Source organism: Camelus bactrianus, chromosome 6 (genome assembly GCF_048773025.1).
Source record: "Camelus bactrianus isolate YW-2024 breed Bactrian camel chromosome 6, ASM4877302v1, whole genome shotgun sequence".
NCBI lineage: Eukaryota > Metazoa > Chordata > Mammalia > Artiodactyla > Camelidae > Camelus > Camelus bactrianus.
In genome coordinates, this window is record NC_133544.1 from 23,148,408 (window position 1) to 23,170,608 (window position 22,201).

General features: G+C 43.3%; 1 protein-coding gene across 2 annotated transcripts; it reads left to right on the top strand.

Annotated features, from left to right (window-relative positions):
- The first annotated feature begins 936 nt into the window (after nucleotides 1-936).
- ANGEL1 (angel homolog 1) lies at nucleotides 937-21,092 on the top strand. 2 transcript variants are annotated; one of them, XR_012507437.1, is made up of 10 exons: nucleotides 937-1,090; nucleotides 3,880-4,458; nucleotides 5,367-5,593; nucleotides 6,035-6,104; nucleotides 6,693-7,126; nucleotides 9,414-9,540; nucleotides 9,850-9,960; nucleotides 10,397-10,606; nucleotides 19,339-19,408; nucleotides 19,915-19,980. XR_012507437.1 is itself a non-coding variant. In XM_074365204.1 (10 exons), the coding sequence occupies exons 1-10, from the start codon at nucleotides 1,027-1,029 to the stop codon at nucleotides 20,946-20,948; spliced, it is 2,007 nt and encodes a 668-aa protein (XP_074221305.1). In that variant the 5' UTR covers nucleotides 937-1,026; the 3' UTR covers nucleotides 20,949-21,092. The 2 variants fall into 2 exon arrangements, 1 of the variants encoding a protein (XP_074221305.1); XM_074365204.1 differs by lacking the exon at nucleotides 10,397-10,606 and adding an exon at nucleotides 20,788-21,092 and having other exon boundaries at nucleotides 19,915-20,078.
- The last annotated feature ends 1,109 nt before the right edge of the window (nucleotides 21,093-22,201 follow it).

Below are 22,201 nucleotides of genomic sequence, written 5' to 3' on the forward strand. Positions count from 1 at the left end.
TACCCAGCTGGTCCTGGATCTGGTGACTCCCCAGAGGGCTTCCCGGAACAACCGAGGCTCCAGCCACAAATTGGAAATCACACAGCTCAGCCACTGGGTACTAAAATTGGGAGTATTAAACAGTCCCTCTTCCTTTACAGTGTGGTTGGGGCAGAAGATTGAGGGTGGGGATGGGGAAGAGAGAGTCAAAGAAGTCTGGGTTGCACAGAATTGATGGAGGAACTGACCTTCATTTACTGCCATGTTTTGTTCAGTCAGCCAACGAGGTTTATTTGGTCCCTTCTGTGTGCCTGGCAGTGTCACAGACACTGGAGACACACCTCAAGGGAAACCAACCAACCATACTTGCTTCCGTGGCCCTTGTGGAGGGTTCACCTCCTCCCTTTTTTGGCTCTCTTACCAACGAGACACCCCTTTTTTGCCAGACTGTGGGGAAAGGGCCCATTTGGAACAGGATAAGGAAGGATACAAATCTTACATACTGAAGCAAGGTGTGGACTCAATGTGTCACCTAAAATCTGAGCTGGGGAAGAGAGCTAGGAAAAGGAGAAAGATGCTGAAGAGCTTGGTCTCTCCAACCTGGGCTGAGACAGGCTAGATCACAGAAGGCACAGCTGGGCAAGGCCTTAGACAAGCCCAGCACCTCATTTTACAGATGAGTGAACTGAAGGGCAGACAGATGACATGGTGGGCCCAAGGTGGCCACTAGTTATAGCAGAAGTGGGAATAAAACTGTGGCCTTTAAATAATACTACGGCTTCCCCAGGGAGGGGTTTAATTTCAAGTCCGTGCGCTTCCACGTTGGTGGGGAGCCAGGCAGGCCCCGCCTGTTGCCTTGGGAACTGGCTTTTCAGCCCCGAGGGCGCATGCCCGGCCTTGCGCTCCCAATAAAGTTGTTGTTGAAGCGCAGCGATACCACGTGAGCCGGCCCGGGGGCGGAGCCGGGGGCGGGGCGAGACGGAGGTGGGGCTGAGCTGAGGGACCCCGCGGCCGGCGGTGAGGGGCGGTGGGCGCGGGTGGCTGGCCATGATCGCTTCGTGCCTGTGTTACCTGCTGCTGCCGGCCGCGCGCCTTTTCCGCGCCCTCTCAGGTACTGGTCCCGCGTCCAGACAGGCGGGTGCCAGGCCCGGGCCTGACTCCCCGCGGGGCCTGGGGCGGCGTGCGGCGCGTCCGGCCTCACGACCACCTTCCCCCAGCCGTGCCAAGGTGTGGGAAGGCGCTCCTCGGCGCCGCCGTGCCAGTCGTGGACTCCATGAGGCCCGCGCCTGGCGGGCGACCCTCCTGGGCGGCTCCCTCCTCACGCCTGTGACCTGGAGGCGCCGGGCCACAGTTAACGTGGAGGGGGCCGGAGGAGGGGCAGGAGCCGCCCCTCTTTGGCCAGGGGTGCGGAGAGATTCCGGGGCCTTCTGAGTCTCTGCCCTGGGGTCGGTTCCGGGGCCCGCTGAGTTTCTGCCCTGGGGGTCGGGGAGGGTTGGCCACTCGGGGCCCAGGTAAGGGCCCGAATTCCCCGTGGGTAGGGGCCGGTCGGCCCGGAGGGTCTGTGGGCTGAAGACCTGGATGCACCTGCCTTTCCCTGGGTCGACTTCACACTCATCTTTCACAGCTGCCTGAGTCTTTGGCTGAAAAAAAAAAGGATGCTTAGAATCCAGAGACACAGTGAAACCTCGGCTTTGAAGCAATGTTCCGTGCTTTTGGAGATGTAGCGGGGTGGAGGCGATTGCCCAGTGGGTTCTTTAGAGAGAGAAGAATTTTTGTTTGAATTTGTCATGATCTGCTTGCGCTCCCCTTTCCTGATCCTTGACATTCCGGAAGCTATGTAGGAGACTGTCAGTTCCCCTCAGAGATCTCACAGAACCCCCAGACTTTTTCTCTGGCAATTTAGAGGGCAGGACAGACCAAGAAGGACTTTCTTAGAAATAAGGGATCCAGCTCTGTGCATTCTGTGCTTTTCCTTTTTGGAACTTTACACAATGTGTAATTTCTGTTATATATTTCTTATAAAACATTTATTTATGTATGTGTTTGTGTGTATCTGCCACTAGAATGCAAGCTCCAGCAGGGCAGGGCCATGTCTCACTGTACCTAGTGCTAGCACACTGCCTAGAATATAGTAGGCACTCAATTCAGGAATGCCTTGTGTATCCATACTTCTGAGGACTGAAAAACTCCACAGAAGTCCTTGTTTTCAGGGAACTAAGGCATATTCCTCTAACCATGTTGCTGTCATTTCTGGAGCTCTGCCAATGTCCGTAACGGCAGCCTTAGTGACATATATTAGTTCAGAGGTTTAGTTAGAGTTTTAGGGATCTCAGAGGAGAGGCCACCTCCTCCTACCCATCCACACACACCTGTTAAAGTGGTCCCATTTGTATTTGTGCATTTGGTTCCTACAGAAGATTTTCTTTTAATAAAGTAATTCTGCTGCTGAAAAACAAACCACCACCACCACCCAAAACCTGCTAAATTTGAAAACTAGTAACCTCACACATATAAGCCAAAGAAACTTGGCCATCTGGTATCCATAGAGGATGTTTCAAGGGGCAGGGAATTAGCAAGTCCCTGAGACTAAAGTCAGCAACCCAGACTATGGTTTTAAAGCAGTTTCCCAGTCTCAGCACTGTTGACATTAGGGCCTGGAGAGTTTGTTGTCGGGCAGTCCATTGCACTGTAGGGTGTTCAGCTGTATCCTTATCCTATAACCACTAGATGCCAGTAGTATCCCCATAGTTGTGTCTCCAGATAATGCAGAAATGTCCCCTGAGGGCAAAATAACCCCTGGTTGAAAACCACTTGTCTGAGGGACATAAATCTGCCATAAATATAATATGTCTTCAATATTTGAACCATTTTGAAGTTTTTCTTGCCTTAAAAAAAAGTAGAGCTAATAAAGTGAATCTGGTGTTTGAGGGTCATCATTATACATGTCACTTGTCCTGTACTGTACATAAGTGATTTAGTTGTAGCGGGGTGGGGAGGTGTTTGTTTGCACCAAAATACTATACTTGGATTTGGGGGCTCTAATTTTAGAGCTTTTCCCACCTGCTTTTTGTCTTTCAGCTGTCACTGTAGGGGCTGTAGCAGAGTGACAGCAGCTGGCTCTTGCTGTCAGTTGTTGGCACCTTTTGATTTACAGCTTCTAGAGTGCTGTGGAATGAGGAAGCTGATAATGAAGTTTGTGAAGTTTTATGAGTAGAATAAATAGCTTTGAGAAAAGGACCCAGAGCGTTTGCTAAGAAGTAGATTGTATAGATTTTGAAATACACTTTTTGTCTACTTCAGGCCTTTTTCTTTTGGAATGCATTCATAAGTTAGGGGGATTTATAGAACTAGAAAAGCTCTTGGGGATTATCTAGTTCAAACTTCCCTTGTCCCCATTTTACAGTCAGGAATGTGTCCATCTCACTAGGGGCATTGTCCAAGGGCACATAGTTTTGTTAATTTCAGTATTAGGCCATGACCCACAGTTCTGATTCATGGTCAAGTGCTGGTTCCAATGTAATGTGGCTCTTAGAACTAAAGAGTTGATGTTAATAGGGGTCTCAACCTTCAGATAAAAGGGGTTATATGAGACAATCTCTGTCCTAGATTATGTGGGATAGTCATTCTTTCATTCACACACTGAATGTTTATCAGATCCCTGCCATATGAATTCGTTCATACCTGCAAAGCATTTAGAACAGTGCCTGACACATAGTAAGCACTTCGCTCTGGTGGTGATGATGTTCCAGGCACTACAGTGGGCAGGCTCAGTGATGGTACAATGATGAGCAAGGCGAATATGATTCTTGCTTCTATGGGGCTTGTGTTAGAAGTTGGGAGAAGAGTGTGGGTTGGGTGATGCTGTCATCTTGTAACATGGTATTTTGGTTTTCTTCTTAGATGCTTTCTTCACATGTCGAAAAAATGTCCTTCTGGCGAAGAGCTCGTCCCCCCAGGTAGAAGGCAACTTTGCCATGGCCCCTCGGGGCCCCGACCAAGAGGAGTGTGAGGGCCTGCTGCAGCAGTGGCGAGAAGAAGGGTCAGGCCAGGTGCTCTTGACTGTGAGCGACGGTCCACTTGTAGATAAAGGACTAGCCCAGAGCAGCCTGGCACTCCTGATGGATAATCCTGGAGAACAGGATGCTGCTTCAGAAGACAAGTGGTCCAGCAGGCAGCTGAGTGACCTGCGGGCAGCAGAGAACCTGGAGGAGTCTTTCCCTGAGGTGCTAGGAGAGGAGCCACTGCCAGAAGTTGAGGGCCCAGTGTGGGCAGCTGTCCCAATGCAGACTGGCCCCCAGTATGTGGACAGTGTTGTCCTCCCAGTGGGTGCCCTGGCCACAGAGCAATGGGAAGAGGACCCCGCAGTGGTGGCCTGGAGCATAGGACCTGAGCCTGTGCCCGCCCAGGAAGAGGCTCCTATCTGGCCCTTTGAGGGCCTAGGGCAGCTGCAGCCTCCCCCAGTGGAAGTCCCATATCATGGTGAGTCTGACAACTGGCTGAGTGAGCCAGGGCAGCAGGTTGTCTCAGATGTGGGCAGAGCCATTGCTCAAGAGAAGGTTCTCTCGTGGGGAGCTCTGCCGCTGCATTCTGTTTTTCTGAGACTCTTGCAGTGGCAGATCTAGAGGGGCCTTAGAGATCATCTCATCCAGCCCCATGGTCTTTCAGATGCGATTGCCACATGCCTAAAGTCACATAGCTAGGTCACGGCAGAACTGAAAGCAGACCCTAGTTCTAATTTTCCACAGTATTGGTTCTCTGGAGGTGACCCAAGGGCTTCTGGGGTAGGGGTGGAGAGCTCTCAGGGCTTCTACTCTGCCTCAACCAAAGATAACTCCACTTTTATCTGTATTACATACTGGGCTTCCATTAGAATTTGAAGAATGAGTTCTGTGACTCACATAGGTTTGAATCTACACGGTAGCTCCACGTTCTAGGGTAGATGGGGAACACATTGTGGTTTCTAGCCCCACAGGCTTTTCTAGGTTTAGAGGTCAGAAGACACCCAAGGCTGAGATTCCTGTGGAAGTGTCTCTAACCTTAGATGATTATTAAACACATTGGTTTGAGTGATTCCCCAGAGACCCTTGGATTTATCAAAAGAGAAATTGTTGGCCATATTTAGTGAACATGTACTAGGTGCCAGGTACTATGCTAGGTACTGGGGATACAGTGGTGGACAGGTCAGGATTGTCTCTGGCTTTTTGGAGCTTACTGTCTAGTCTGAGAATGTCCATAGAGTGCTGCTCAAATTGGCCACAGTGATGGATGGGTGACAGGGAAGATGAAAAAATGGACTTTGTATGCCATATCACTGAGTCAGGAGTGGAGATGACAGGGCCTGTGGATAACATGGACTAATTGTGGACTTCTTCCCAACCCCTTTGCAGAAATCTTATGGCGAGAATGGGAGGATTTCTCCACTCAGCCAGACGCTCAGGGTCTGGAGGCAGGGGATGGCCCTCAGTTCCAGTTCACTCTGATGTCCTATAACATCCTGGCTCAGGACCTGATGCAGCAGAGCTCAGAACTCTATCTGCATTGCCACCCGGACATCCTCAACTGGAACTATCGCTTTGCGAATCTCATGCAGGAATTCCAGCACTGGGACCCCGATGTGAGTGAAGACAGGGGATGTGCCACTTTGCATTTGCTATGGACCTGGGCTGTTTCCCAGAGCTCTTGGAAAATGAGTTCAACCCCATGGTGGTCTGTATGATTGGAGTCTTGCCTGGGGCTGGTGCCGGCCTGCCTGCTGTAAATGAGTTTTTGGCAGATGCTTAGACTCCGTAGGTGCACACTTTCCAGCACCTTTATGCGGGGAGGGAGACTTGAAGGATTCAAGGAGCAGGAAAATTGAGCACATGTGTCTGGTCTCAGCGTAAGTCTGGGCATGTTCTTGCTGGTGGTGTCTATCTGAGAAGAGTCAGCACCCAGGGGAAGTTTCAGTGTGACCCAGCCTGAGAGCCACAGCAGCTTCTCACACGGCCTCCGTGCCTGCTCCCGGGGTGCACCCACCGTTACTCTGGAGTGATTGGTTTCCTTGTCGTTTTCCCAGATCTTGTGTCTCCAGGAAGTCCAGGAAGATCATTACTGGGAACAGCTGGAGCCCTCTCTGAGAATGATGGGTAATGCTGCTCCCTGGCATGTTTGCCAGTCTTTCTTCCTACAGCCCTGTCTGCTCACTCCCGAGATCTTTCATCTCAGTAAACTCTCAGTCCCACCTGTGAGCTAACTCCTTTGTGTGGGTGAGAAGGAAAGTAGAGCCTGAAGTTTTAAAGCAATTCTGACATATATTGCCACTTAATCCTTGATGTGACCAACCCTGTGAGGCTGAATATTATTATCCCCATTTTACAACGAGGAAACTGAGGTTCAGAAAATTTGTGTGACGGGCTCAAGGTCACAAAGCTATAAAGCTCATAGGTTGTGGGGCCTGGACTCCAACTTGCCTGACTCTAGAGTCCATGCTTTTCCTGCCCAGTTAACATTGCTTTGTACCCTTCTGTCCCTCCTTCCCCTTCTATCCACTCAGTTGCCTGGTTACAGCTGTAAGGGAACCTCTGTAGAACCAAGGAATTGGCAAGGACCAGGACTCCCCTGACTGCACAGGAGGAGCAGTGCTTTAGGCACACACGCCTGGGCTACTGCCACTGGTTGGAGGGATTCAGGCTTCAGGAACTCTAACCCATCTCCTTGGCGGGTGTTCCTTGCAGGCTTTACCTGTTTCTACAAGAGGAGGACCGGGTGTAAGACAGATGGCTGTGCTGTCTGCTACAAGCCCGCGAGATTCCGTCTCCTCTGCGCCAGCCCTGTGGAGTACTTGCGGCCTGGCTTAGAGCTCCTCAATCGGGACAACGTGGGCTTAGTGTTGCTGCTGCAGCCACTAGTCCCAGAAGGCCTGGGGCAGGTCTCGGTGGCTCCCTTATGTGTGGCAAATACCCACGTCCTGTACAACCCACGCCGGGGTGATGTCAAGCTGGCCCAGATGGCCATTCTCTTGGCTGAAGTGGACAAAGTGGCTAAGCTGTCAGACGGCAGCCACTGCCCCATCATCTTGTGCGGGGACCTGAATTCTGTTCCTGATTCACCTCTTTACAACTTCATCAGGGATGGAGAGCTCCAGTACCATGGGATGCCGGCCTGGAAGGTAAAATGGGAGAGGTCACTGTGGGGGTGGGAACACAGCCTGAGGAGAGGTTTGGGTGTTGGCATCCAGTGCTCTTCTGTGGCAGGGACCTCAGTTACACCTGTTCCGGCTCCCTCCTGCTTTTTCTAGCTCTGTTGATGGCTGGTACCCAAGCCTGGAAATTAGAAGCTCGTGAGTGCCTTTGGTATATTGGAATCCTTTAGTTTTTAACATCAATTTATTTTTAGTTTACAAGTGCATAAGTACTTAAGTGCATATAAGTACACAAGTACATCCCTGTAAGAATGAAAAGATTTAAAAACAAGACCAAAGCCCCCTTCGTTACCTACCTTTCCCACTTCTCTCCTTAGAGTCAAGTAATAACTGTTCAAAGTTTGGTGTTCTTCCAGATCATTTCCTATGCATTTGCAGTGGTTTCTAAGCTCCTGTGACAATGTAATCATAATCCACATTTGTTAAGCAAAATTAACTGTGTACCAGGTGCTACTTTAAGCACTTTATATGTATTAACTCATTAATTTTCACAATTTCTATCATTGCTTCCATTTTATAAACGAGAAATGTAAGGCATAGAGAAGTAATTTGCTTACTCCAGCTCACGCAGGTAGTTAGTGGTGGAGCCAGAATTTGTAACTGGGTTGTCTGGCCCCGGAGCTCTTGCCCTCCAGTACTGTGCTGTGATTGCTTCTAACAGCGGATATATAATTTACCTTGTGTGTTTATAAACATCATATATTACTGTATATTTTATTTTGTAGCTCGGTTTTTTTTTTCACTCAACAATGTACATATGGATCTGTCTCATTCCTTATTACTGCTGAATGTTGATAGCATAGCTATAGTTTTGCCTTAGTTTGTTTGTCCCTACTAATGATGGGCATTCAGCCTGTGCTGATTTCTTTATCTGTCACTTACTCTCTCCTTGTTCCTCTGTTTTGCCCCTACTGATCCAATTTATTGCTCAACTTTTGGCAAGACACAGTGGAGAAAGGACACCAAATGACTGAATTATTGTTAAGTACTTGGGACTTTTATTTTAATGAGGTTACTCAAGTGCCAATGATGTCCTGGTTACCACATGCTCAGAGAAAGGCATTATCCTGCCAGGAAGCTGCTGTAATCAAGGGGCACAGGGAATGGAAAGAAGAGTTTACTAAGTGCCTATCATGTGACAGCCGCAGTTAGGCATAGTGATTAAGAGCACTCATTTTGAAGCCAGACAGTCCTGCATTTAAATCCCTGCTCTACCACCTTGGGCAAGTTACTTCACTTTTGTAAGTCCCATTTGCCTCATCTATACACTAGGGATATAATGGGACCTACTTCAGAGGGTTTTCTTTGGTAGATTAAGTATAATAATGCACACAAAGTGTTTTCCAGTACCTGCTTCAAAGGAAGCAGTCAATAATTGGTAGTGGTTATTGTTATCAAGATTCTTAATTGTATGTGGTATTATTATCCATTCAATAGTAGAGGATAATTGACCCCAAGAGAGTTAACTAACGGGCCCAAAGTCACACAGCTAGTAAATGGCGATAAAATTGAAGCTGCGTTTGACTTCCGAGGGCATATTGAAAATGTATGTCCTTCAAGGGCAGAGAGATTGTGTCTGTCACTCCTCTCTCCCTAGCACTTAGCTAGTGTCTTGCACATAGCTGACATTCAAATATTTGTTGCTGTTAAATTAAATAAAAGGGATTTTGCTACACACATTGGGGATCTGCAGATGACTGATGTTGCTGAACATTTCCCTACTGTGTTCTGTCCATTCCCAGGCTGCTCATTGGCTTTGACCAAGGATGGTGACATAGATACTCTAGAGTGCTTTGCTGCATTTCCCATTTGGTTTGACCCTGTAGCTTCTGAATAATAGGCTTAAGATGCTAGACTTGGATCCAGAAGACCCAAAGATCAGGGTAAACCTTTTCTTATTGCAAATTAAAGTCCCTGAAAGTTGATATTCTCAGCACAGAGTAGTGTAGATTTTTCTGAGGTGAAATTTAGGGGACCACATGTTCATACAGTTTTGTTCTCTTTGACTCACATACCTCACTGTCTTGCCCCTTATTCCTGTCTCATGGACATTTCAGTGTTTCTAGTAAAAAAAAAAATAGTGGTTTTAATTAGCTCCTTATTTTTAACCTTCCCCTGAAACTCATGTGTTTTGCTTATTATTATGTACATAGTACGTGATTGTGTGTGTGTATGTTTGTCTATATGTCCCAAAACATGGGCTATTTCTTTTTTCCATCTTAGCTCCTGATTCCCATCTGCTCTTTCTTTGTAGGTATCTGGACAGGAAGACTTCTCCCATCAGCTTTACCAGAGGAAGCTGCAGGCCCCCCTATGGCCCAGCTCCCTGGGCATCACTGACTGCTGCCAGTATGTCACCTCCTGTCACCCAAAGAAACAAGGTGAGCACATGCCACATTCTGGGTTGGTTGTGCCTCCATCCCCATTTTGGGAAAAAGGTAGCATCTCAGTGACAAGAGAAAGTGTAATTCCCTCAGTTCTCTTAGCACATTCCTTTGTTTTTCTCATTGTCCTTCTCATGGTCACCCAGTAAAATGGACTGCTTTAATTCATAGCTGTTGGAAAATCTCCTTGTCTTCAGAGCCAGACTTCCTCTGTGTCCCTACACTGGAAGCTTCTTGGTATTAAGGAAGCCTCAGCATGTGGCTCCTCTTCCTTCCTTTCACTGTATGCCTTTTCCTGGTTTGCAGAGAGACGTAAGTATAGCCGAGACGTCCTACTACGTTTCCGCTTCTGCAACACCGCCTGTCAGCGACCTATAGGACTGGTACTTATGGAAGGAGTGACAGATGCTAAGCCAGGTAATGGGAACTAAGATTTCCTTGGTCTTCTTTCCTCTTCACCTCTGATATTTGTCAGTTAGGTGGTTTCTTAGTCTTTTCTAGATATAATTCTTAGAGATCAGCTTCTGGTAATAAGTATGCTTAGAAGGAAGGTCAGTGGAGTTCACTGGCCATGTGCAGTGTGTTGAGAGTATGGACCAGGAATCAAGAGACCTGGGTTCTAACCAGCTCTGAGACCTTGAGTAAGCCACTTAACCTTTTTAGGCTTAAGTTGCTGGTAACTAGCATGTGTACAGCATATTTGGAGAGAAGACATGTGGTAGGGCTTTGAAAATCATAAGGTGACATCACTCCTGGTTGTAATAAAAAGTTACTCCTACTGAGAACTTCCAGATTGTACGTAGAAGAGTATACTTGGCATTCTCCCTTTCTTGTCTCTGAAACCACTCCAAAGCAACAGGGAAGAATGGAAGAAAGAAATGCAAACTCCATCTTTGAGAAAGCTAGGAGATCTGAAGATATCTGAAACCATGAGCCAAAACACAGGTGGAATGGCTGCAAGAAGCACTGGAGATCATGCAGGGTTGCTGGAGGAAGTATGGAGACACTTGTCTGTGGGGCCATATGGATCTTGGAAAAAACCAGCAGAGTGTATTTCTCCAAGGTGAGGATTGTACCTTGAGGCTCAAAACCAAAATCTCTTGTTTCATCAACAAGAATAAGATGTACAGGTTGTGAAAGGAGATTGTCTGAACCTGTTTTGGTCTGAAGAGGCAGTGGAGGCAAGACTGATCAAGGAATCAAGCCATATTTGCATGAAGCAGTCTGTTTAAGTGGCAGGGGAGAGATGAAATAGTTACAAAGCTGTGTATCTTTTTTGGTTGGGGAGAAGTAAAGATTAAAAGGATTCATGTACAACCCTGTGTCACAAGGAAAATGCCTATTACTTGTAATGCATACCCAGTCCTTCCCTTATATAAGTTTTGTACAAATGCATGGTACAGAAAAACCTCAACTAATTCAAAGCTGGGCTGCCCAAAAGGAACCAGTATGAGATCTGTACTAAAACACTATAAGAAAAAAAGGTGAAAGGAACAGGAAAAATAACAGGCAGATAAAAAATATTTACTTCAAAAATAAAAATTGTTGCCATGGAGCATATGAAAATTATGATTATTTTCCCAAGATTAAAAATATTAAGCAATTGTCTTTATAAAATAAGAGCACAAAAATAAAATAATTGCGTTTATAAAGTAAGTTTAGGCAAATGGCAAGACATCAGAAGATGAAACGTAAGCTGCAGAGCTCAGGAAAGAAGCGGAATAAAAATTTAAAAGTCACATAAAATGAAGACAAAATTAGATGCAGCACAAGAGAGAATAGGCACTGCTGAAAACAAGACAGGAGACAGAGGCTAGAAAGGACAAGAAGGACTAGAGAGAAAATGACCGTAGTGGAAGATGAGATTCAGCATACACGTAATTGGAGTTCACAAGGAAGAAAGCCAATATAGTTGCACAAAAGGGATATTTAAAGGTAGGATTCAAGGAAGATTTTCCCCAAATGAGAAGATCTGAATCTTCAGATTGAGAAGGATGTCTCATGTCTCAGTAAAAAATGTCATAGGAGAATCAACAGTAAGACACCCTAGTTAAAGTTAACAGAAGTCAAAGATAAAAGAATACTTAGGGCATTTGAACAAAAAAGATCAGGCTACTTTTAAGGGTAGATCACTTTGGCTTCAGACTTCTTAACATTAACATTTGACTCTAGAAGACAGGGGAGCAAGGCTTTAAGGAAAGAAGGTGTGGCTCAAGAATTTTATACAAAACCCAAAGCCTTTCTTGAAGAAACTGCTAGAAGAATAACTTAAGACAATCAGGCAATGACTGGAAAAACTATAGTAAAAGGATTGGTGGTAAACTATGGATTCATTGTTTTCCCTCTAGGAATTTAACTTGAAATGGTATTTTGCATAGAACAGTGAACATTTCAATGGCTCGAGTTTTTTTAATTGCAAAGCTAAATGTATTATTACAGCTGTGGTGACAACAATAGTAATGATGATGGCCACCATGCACTGAGTGAGCCACTAGGGTGTGCCAGGACCTGGGATAAGTGCTTGTATCAGTTGGGCTTAGGCAGGGAAGCCAAGAATACAAAATCCTAAAGTTAAACAGTAGTTAGATCCCACATACGTAATTTCACGTTAACAATAGGTTATTTTTAAAAAAATCAGTACTGTACTTGAAACATAAAATAAGCATTTCAATTTAATAAGAAAATAAAAACCTTTAAAATACATACTGACAATCACTTTGTAAGTAGAATCATTGTGTAGTGGGAAAATATCCAGTTCACTGGTAGTGCCTAGTAATACCAATATTTTAAAAATTGAGATTAAATTTGGGTAAACACACCATCCACCACTCACTGTGAACATGCCCTTCCGTTTGTTCAGTAACCCCACCCAGGGCTGAACAGGCTCCTGATGAATCTCTTTTAAAGACTCCAAATCTAAAAAGCTACCACCACCTTTAGACCATGAGTAGAAAGACTTAAGTACGAAACAAGGAGATCATGGTGTATGATCTTTTTTCTAGAGAATGTGTTCAGATGTGCTAACAAATAGTATTTCCAGTCCAATATGAGAGTCATCCAACCCAACTGTGCACATCAAAACTTGCCAACTTGACTGTGACACTGACTTCAATGAGACGCATCTGAGTTTCAAAAGGAGCTACAGTGCTAGGAAGTGATGGTCTAACTTTCCCACGGATTGACATTGCATCGCACTGGAGTGTTCTACATTCATAAATTGTATAATTTAAAAAACACTATGCTTCTCACTCTCCCCAACTCTCTTTATGAGGGAATAATTCATAAGAAGGGAATCTAAATTTTAAGCCCCCCTCTTGTAAATTATTTTAGTTATTTGTGGTTTCTTTCCAATATGATTCTTAAAGACACTGAAAGGGATTACTATCTTTTCTTTTTCATGATTGTTTGCATATTTCCATTTATCTCTGGAGTTTTTAACATGTAAGAATAAACCATATGCCCAATTAAGTGCATTCTAGGAAAAAAAAAGTTGCTAATAGGTGACTTTTGTAAACCACTATTTATAGACAGACCAGATAGCCACAGAGGAAAAGTTATATGGTCATATTTGTAACCAGGAAAGTTCTGAATCCAACTTCTCCACTGGCCCATCCCTGACACAACTTATTATCCTCTTCCCAGTTACTTGCAGAAGAACTTACTTGCTTGGCTGCTACCAGTGCTGAATGGTCCAGGAAGATGTTGCAGCTGAGGTTGAGGCAGCTATGGCCCATGGCTCACGTGGCCTGGTGGGGCAGGGAGAGGCCTTGAGTCCTGTGTAACTGCCAGAGCAGTGCTGTTTGTACATAGCACTGCGTGGGCAGAACCTGGTATTGAGGGAAGCAGTTTTCTTTCTTTCTTTTTTGATTTTCTTTTCATGTACTAAAAACAAACAAAACAAAACAAAACAAAACAAAAAAAGCCTTTATTTTTTATCCTCATACTTCTATAAATATTTGGTAAGTATAAAGGTCTAGTTTGAAAATTGATTTAGTCCATTGTCTTGCAGTTTCCAGCATTGCTAATGAGAAGTCTGCTGCCATTCTGAGTTTTCATCCTTTCTTTGTTTCTCCTTCTCTCTAATCTCTTGATTTCTGAAATTTCATGGTGGTGTGCCCTAGTCTGGGTTTTGGTTTCATTCATTGTTCTGGATACTCCAGGGCTCTTTCAAATGGAAATGAATTTATTTAGATTCATAATTTTGCTGGTAATATTTCTTCAATAATTTCCTACCTTCTGCTTTTTCTTTTTGGAGTTCCTATTAGTTGAATATTAGAATGGACCATCTGTGAGATGTTCTCAGGTTGTTCATTCCTTCTAGTGATTTTAAATTTCTGTCCGTGTATTTTTAATTTCCAAAAGCCCTTTTAAAACAGTTGCTTCTTTTGTTATACCATCCTTTTTTTTTTTTTAAATGAACCCAATATTGTCTTCCTACTACTGAGGATGATATATTTAAAAATTCCATCTATTTCTTCCAAGGTTCTTTTAAGAGTTCCTTTCTTCCCAGTTTCCACCCCATTCATTGTTTGTTCTCAAACATTCCATCAGGCATCCATTCACATTTAGGAATGAGACATGAAAACCTGATTAAGGCTCTGTGTAAGGGATGTCTCTGGTTGATTGGTGAGTTTATTGTGCCAGTTTTGATTTTCACCTCTCTCCTATCTTCTGGAGTAATGGTGCCTCTGATTCCTGACCCCTTACACAGCTCAGAAGCCTAAATTGGCTTGCCTTTTGCTGGGAGGAAAACCATTTTCAGTATCCTGCTAGTCACTGTGATTTTTCTGACTCAAAATGAACATGTTAGTGTTAAGAACGTTTATGTTCCAAGTAACATCACATTAGTCATCACAGAGTGAAACCCTCATATTTAACAAGGAATAATAGAAAATAGCTAGAGGTAGAAGGTTTGAATCTTTCTCAGTCCACAAGAAAGCAAGTAGAGGAAAGATAACTAAGAATATAGAAGACTTAAGTAACATGTTGTATGGTAAATCTGATTGATGCATATCAAATTCTGAACATTGAAAGCAGAGCAAAGACATCTTTCTAATTATCCATAGGAAATTCTTAAGAATTGATCATATATTAGACCACCCCCGAAAAATCAATAAATTTCGAACAGTGGAAATAGTATAGTTAGCTTTCTGTGATCACATGTGCAGTAAAAATACAAATTGAAAACAAAAATGAAAACACTTATTATCTGGACACTTAAAAAAGTTTCAAACCACATTTGGGTCAAAGGTGAAATTTAAACTGAAGCTGCAGAATATCTATAAAATAACTAATGAAAATACCATACATTTGTGAGATATAGCTAAAACAGTATTTAGTGAAAAATTCATTGCATTATATAGAACATTTAGAATCATAGAATTATATTAATAGATAAGAAAAGATGAAAGTAAGTGAATTAAGCATCCACTCATGTTAGAAAAAAGAACAAATAAACTGAAAGAAAGCCAAAGGAAAGAAGACTAAAATGGAAATAATTTAGAAAAAGAAAAATAGTAAAACTAATAAACTATAATAACAGTCGGTTTTTTGGTTGAAAAACAGATGTCAGATTAGCTAACTTATTCAAGAGGTTGAGGGAGGAGCAACAGTATCCAGATGCAGAAGAATTAATGGTATTATAAGGTAGTTCTTTTCTCAACGGAATGCAAAAGAAATTTAAAACTTAGATGGCATATATTAATTTTAGAAAATGTAATTTACTAAAACTGTAAAGGAGAGATTTAATATAAATAGACTATCACAGGGTGAAAAAATAGAAAAGGTTCTCAGAGATGCAGTCCCACAAAAACACTAGGCTCACATTGATAGAAGAGCATCATCAAACCTTTAAAGAACTCGTAATTCCATTACTATTTAAATTGTTACAGCATGCAGAGGAAGAGGATGGCCAAATTATTTTTATGAAACAAGCATTTTGAAACTAACATCTGACAATAATTACACAGAAAAAGGAAACTATAGAAACTAATATTAGGAGACTAATATTCTCCACTTAGGAATATTGATGCAAAAAATATAAATAAAGAATCAGGAAACAGAATCTAGCATCACATTGAAAGAGTAATAGACCATGACCAAATGGACTTTATCAATATAAAAATAGTCAATATTGGGAAATCTATTAATATAATTTATCATGCTAATATATATGAAATCTGTTAAAATATAGAAATGCATATCATCCTACAGATGTCAAAGAGACATTTTAAAAAATTAACATCTATCCCAGATTCTTTAAAAAAGAGTCTTCTTAAACTAAGGAAAAAATAGATTATCCCTTACACCATTAAAATACATTTATCTCCATCAGTCAGACTAGGGGCGTTGGTGCACTGTGGAGGGAGGGGCATGGAGCTGCCAGGTGCCTGAAAAAAAAAAATTATCTCAACTCCAAAAATGAACATCTTGCTTAAAGAAGACGTTCTAGTAGCGTTCCTGTCAAAGTCAGGAGCAAAACAAGGATGACCGTTATGATTATTCAATTGTGAGAGATACTAACCAACAGAATTAGAAGTAAAAAATAGAAATATAGGCAATAAAATAGAAGTAAAAAAATGGAGAGGAGGTTAAATATTACTTCTTGCTAATATGGTTATATAACTGGTGATCTAAGAATCAACTAAGTAGCTGGGTAGAATATTAATATACAGAAATCAATAATATTCGTATATAAAAATAATGATATATTTGTTAAAAATTGTAATAAAGACCTCATTCATAATAGCAGCAGAAAGAAAAAACAATACGGAAAATATAAGAATATTTCATTTCATCTTAATTATCAAACTTACTGGCATGAAGTTGTTCATAACATTCTCAAATCTTTTTTTAAAAAACAGTTTTATTGAGACTGATTTCACATACCATAAAATACATCCATTTAAAGTGTACAAATCAGTGGCTTTCAGTATTTTCAGAGTTGTGCAACCATCACCACAATCTAATTTTAGAACATTTTCATCACCCCCAAGAGGAAGCCCATATCTATTAAAAGTCATTTTCCATTCACCCCTCCCCTTGTGAAAAATCAGTTAACCATGGACTATGGGTTCTGGACTCTCAGGTTCCCTTCGTCTTGCGTTTATTCTTATGCCAGTGCCACACTGTCTTGATTATTTTAGCTTTGTGTAAGTTTGAAATAGGAAAGTGTAAGTCCTGTAACTTTGCTGCGTTTTTTTTTTTCTTTCTCAACATTATTTTGGCTATTCTGGGTCCCTTATACATTTTTATATGGGTTTTAGGGTCAATGTGTCAATTTATGCAAAAACATTAGTTGGAATTTTGACAGGAATTTACAAATTTGTAGATCAATTTGGGAAGTGTTGCCACTTTAACAATATTATTATCAATGAACATGAAAATCTTTTCATCTATTTAAATCTTTAATTTCTTTCCATGTTTTGTAGCTTTCAGTGTCTAAGTCTTACCCTTCTTTTGTTAAATTTATTCATAACTATTTTAAATCCCTTTTGATACTATTATAAATGGAAATGTTTTCTAAATTTCATTTTTCAATTTTTCATTGCGAGTGTTTAGAACTGTAATTCTGTTTATCTTGTATCTTGCAATCTTGTGAACTCATTAGTTCTAATAGTTTTTTAGCAGATTTCTTAGGATTTTCTGTATATAAGATTATGTCATCTTGCAAATAGAAATAGTATTACTTCCTCTGTTCCAATCTGGATGTGTTTTATTTCTTCTTCCATGATTTCTGTAGCTAGAACTCTCATTACCGTGTTGAGTGGTGGGACATAACAAAATGCATCCTCTCACTCTTTACGCTTAGGAAATTCCAAGGGTTTGGGGAGCTTTGAGCCAGGAACTGTGGAAGGAGACTGACTGTATAAAGACTGATAATATATGAGAAATATATTTTGTTCATCTGAATGACCAAGTATATATTTCTTATAAATTACAGTATTGTAAATGTTGAGGAATTTTTTATCTACGTTCATAGGGGGTGTCAGTCTGTAGTTTTCATTCTTGGTGATGTTTTTGTCTAGTTTTGCTATCAGAGTAAAACCTGATAGCATGAGTTGGGAAGTGTTCCCACTTTTATATTTTGGAAGTGTTTGTGAAGGATTCATATTACCTCTTCTTAAAAATGTTTAGCAGAATGCACCAGCAAAGCCATCTAACCCTGGACTTTTCTTTGTGAGGATTTTAAATTGCTAATTCAGTCTCTTTAATTGTTATAAGACTATGCAGATTTTCTACTTTTTCTTGAGTCAGTTTATGTAGTTTGTATCTTTTTAGGAATTTTACCTAAGTCATCTGATTTGTTGGTATACAGTTGTTTATACTATTCTTGTAATTTTTTATTTCTATAAGGTTGATGGTGATGGCCCCCTCTTTCATTCCTGGTTTTAGTAATTTGAGTCCGCTCTCTTTCTCTTGGTCATTCTTTTTTTTTTTTTTTTTAATTGAAATACAGTCAGTTACAATGTATCAGTTTCTCATGTACAGCACAGCACAATGTCCCAGTCATGCATATACATACATATATTCCTTTTTATATTCCTTTTCATTAAAGGTTATTACAAGATAGTGAACATAGTTCCCAGTGCTATACAGAAGAAACTTTTTTTAAAAATCTGCTTTTGTATACAGTGACTAACATTTGTAAATCTGAAACTCTCAAGTTTATTCCTTCCCACTTCATTTCCCTGGGAACCGTAAGATTGTTTACTATGTCTGTGAATCTGTTTCTGTTTTGTAGATAGGTTCATAGTGTCCTTTTGGTCATTTTAGCTAAGGGTTTGTCAATTTTGCTGATCCTTGTTACCCTGTTTTCTTAGTCAGTTTGGGCTGTTATAACAAAATACCACAGACTGAATGGTTTATAAACAACAGAAATTTATTTCTCACAGTTTTGGAGGCTAGGTGCCAGCATGGTCCGGTTCTGGTGAGGGCCTTCCTCTGGCTTGCTGACTGCCAGCTTCTTGTTGTGTCCTCACATGGCAGAAAAATTGTGAGAGAACTCCCTGGGATCTCTTTTATAAGGGCACTAATCCCATTTGAGGGCTCCACCCTCATGACCAAATTACCTCCTAAAGGCCCCATCTCCAAATGTCATCACATTAGGAATTAGGATTTCAGCATATTTTGGGGGATACAAACGTTCAGTCCTTAACACCTATTAATGTCAGTAGGGGCTGTAATAATATCCCTTCTTTCTCTTCTTAAATTGGTAATGTGTGTCTTTTTTCTTTGTGTATGTGTCTGTCTATATATGTATGTGTAAATATGCATACATATATGTGTATGTGTGTGGCATACATGTATATGCATACATACATAGATATGTATACACACACAATCGACGGTGTGTGATAGAAAATTCCTGGTGGAGGAATACAGCAGGAATCTAGTAACATTTGTCGCTTCTGGAGAGGATAATTGAGTGGCAGGGGCCCAGGAGTGGGAGGGAGACTTTTCACTGGTATTTTTCTCTACATTTTGATTTTTGTACCGTGCAACCTATTCTTTTCTTCTTCTCCCTCTTTTGTATTATCTATTCTAAAGAATAAATTTTAATTAAAAAAAAAAGATGCTGAGCCAAGGAAGACATGTCTGTGTTAGAGGCTTCTGTCTGTCTGCTTCCTGAGTTCTTGGCTTTGGTCCATTGTTCCCTCCCCTCACCTTTTCTCTTTCCCTTTTCCTTTCTGGAGCAGTCCAGTCCAGGATTTGAGCGGAATTTTAGGTTGCAAGGTTCTGACCCTGCTTCACTGTCTGTGACTGATAAAACCCTTTCTCTTCTGTCTTCTGAAGAGCGACCTGCTGGCTGGGCTGAGTCTGTCCTTGAGGAAGACACATCTGAGCCTGAGCCTGACTTCCCCAGGTAATCTTCCAGTTCCTTTCTGCTTGCATTCTAACCCCATTTAGGCGTCTTAGAGAGATTCCTGTTGGCTTTCCTGGGGCTGATTTGGGGCAATAGTTTTTGCTGAGCTCTCTTTTCCCCTAATACCTGCTGAAGTTATGGAGGGGCATACAGGTGTGCAGAGGCCAGAGGTGACCCATCCAAGTTCTTGCAGATGAAAAGCCCATGCACTTTTCCTTAGGGAGTAAGACCTCACAGAAGAGCTTGCTGATGCACAGACAAGAGTACTTTAGGTACACTGCACCAGGTAGCAAGAGAGTGCAGAGTGAGGGATGTCAGCAAGACTGCGTGTAAGTGTGTCTGTTTCTAGGCTAGTTCTAGCTAAGACTGTTAGCCTCTTATTAGCATGGGAAAGAATTTGCTGAGATTTAGTTATTTGGGCTCATCCCTTTAAAAACTTACTAAAACCCACAGGGAAAAGTTCAATAATGTTTTGTTGACTGACATCTTTCCCTCTATCCCTGTAGGACTGTGGGCACCATCCAGCACTGCCTCCACCTGACCTCGGTATATACTCATTTCCTGCCCCAGCATGGCCGCCCAGAGATCACCACAATGCCCCTGGGTCTTGGAATGACAGTAGATTACATCTTCTTCTCAGCTGAGTCCCGTGAGAATGGAAACAGAACTGGTAAGCCTGGTGGATCCTGGGTTCCCAGAAGCTACCCCCAAAAGTCCCTGGGAACAGCTGATGGTAGGTCAGACATTGGGCACATGGCCTGGGCTGCTGGGGTCTGACCAGCTAAGGAGCAGATTTCATACCTACCTGACACGTGCCTACCTTCTATCTTTATCCTTGTAGCATTAGAGAGATGTGAGCAGAACAAGTCCCCCCTTTAATTCAGAGAGGAAAATAGAGTACCAGGGGGTGATCGGATTTGTTCAGTGGCAGCTGGTTAGTGAGGGACTTGGTTAGGTTAGAGACGTTATTTCCTGTCTTCTCACCCCATACTGTAGTCACAGTGTAGCAGTCTATCAGCCCCATGCCTGTTTTGTGTAAAGCATGTCTTTCAATGTATTTGAATTTTATGTTTAAAAATCAGATTTTATATAGAAAATCTGGATTCCCAGCTTCTCTTGGAAAGCCAGAATGTTTGGAATGCTGCGCCTGGGCATGCATTCTCTAGTTTGCCAGTCTTCCTGAAACCACCCTGCTTCATTCATTGATATATCACAGAGTATCTGAGAAAATGAGGCCTCAGCCAGAGGCAGCAGGAGATGAGGGGGTGGGGGCAGCCCAGGGGCTGAGGCTCCACAAGGCGTAGCTCACACAGGGCCCGCCCGCCCTGCACAGTGTGGCTGTGGCTGCTTTACCCACGGGCTTCTGCTTTGTGCTCCAGATCGCAGGCTGTATCAGGATGGAACTCTCAAGCTCCTGGGCCGTCTCTCCCTCCTCTCTGAAGAGATTCTCTGGGCTGCCAATGGCTTACCCAACCCCTTCTGCTCTTCAGACCACCTCTGCCTACTGGCCAGCTTCGGGATGGAAGTCACCGCCCTGTGACGGGCTCCCAGGGCAAGAGAGCTTCTTTTCCAGAAGAGCTCACAGGATCAGAGACTGTGGAAATACCCCATGCTTCTGGAAACTTAGATCCAAGACACTTATGTCCCTTCCCCTCCCCCTCTTTGTTCCCTTTTCCCCATGGTTAGATTTTCTCCAGGCCTGTCCACATTCTCTGCCTGTGGTCCCTTCTCCGCCCCAACCTCTTCCTAATCCTGTGCCACATATTTGGTGGCCCTGGGAGAGGCAGAAGGGGAGGTTCCCCCTTCCTTCCATGTATCCAGCGCTCCCCCTTGATTTTTAATTACCAGGGTTGCGGGAGCTATTGATCTCATTGATTATTTGTTTTCAGGCGGTTTCTTGGTGGTGCCTTCTGACTCGACCTTCTCCCTGCCTGAGACCTCTGGGCCCAGCCCTCTTGCCAGACATACACATGTGAGATGTGTGTCATGTGTATGCGTCCTCTGAGGGTGGGACTACTCTGCGGCCATGCCTGCCTCTGACTAGCCCACTTACCGTACTGGGGCTGTCGGCCTAGGGGCAGGCGGAGGGCACAATCTGGTAGCTGTGTGCCACCAGGCAGCAGGAGGGACATGGGCCTCTTCTCTCCTTTTACCTTCTGTTTCATTAGGTGTTCATCCTGCCAAACAGGGCACACTCATCTGGGAACAAATAGGCCCCACGACCTGGAGCAGCAGATCCAGGGATGCACTCCCTGCCCCAGCAGCCTCCGAGCCTCCGACCCAGAGCTCCCCACAGGCCTGGCATGCTTTCTCTAGGGCTCGTCCCTTTCCCCAGGCTGCCCTGTGGAAGGCAAAAGTTTGAACTCCTGTGTGGGGGGGTCAGTGGACATGGATAGTGGTATGATGTACAAAATTCTTTAAGGATGAGGATAAAGACCTGTCAGGAGACTCCTGTCTTCCAGGGCTCTGCAGCCCACAGGCCTGGGCGAGGGTGGGGGTCCCAGTGCGGGGAGAGCGGCAGACGCTGCAGCGACCTCAGCTGGAGCTCAGGACCTCAGGGCTTGTTCTCTTGCCTCCGCACACCTTGGCTGCGGCTCTCTGTTCCTCTGCTCCCCCTGCTTTTTACTTTTGCTGCCTCCTCTGTTCCCTTCCTTTTTTCCCCTAGAAAAGCCTGGTATTTAGCTCAGGTTAAGACTTCTCAGCAGAAAGGTGGCCTTGGGCAAAAGTGGCCCAAGAACTGGAGGTGGTGGTGCTTGAGGATTGGCTCTGGCCGGCAGTGCCGTGGCTGCTCGC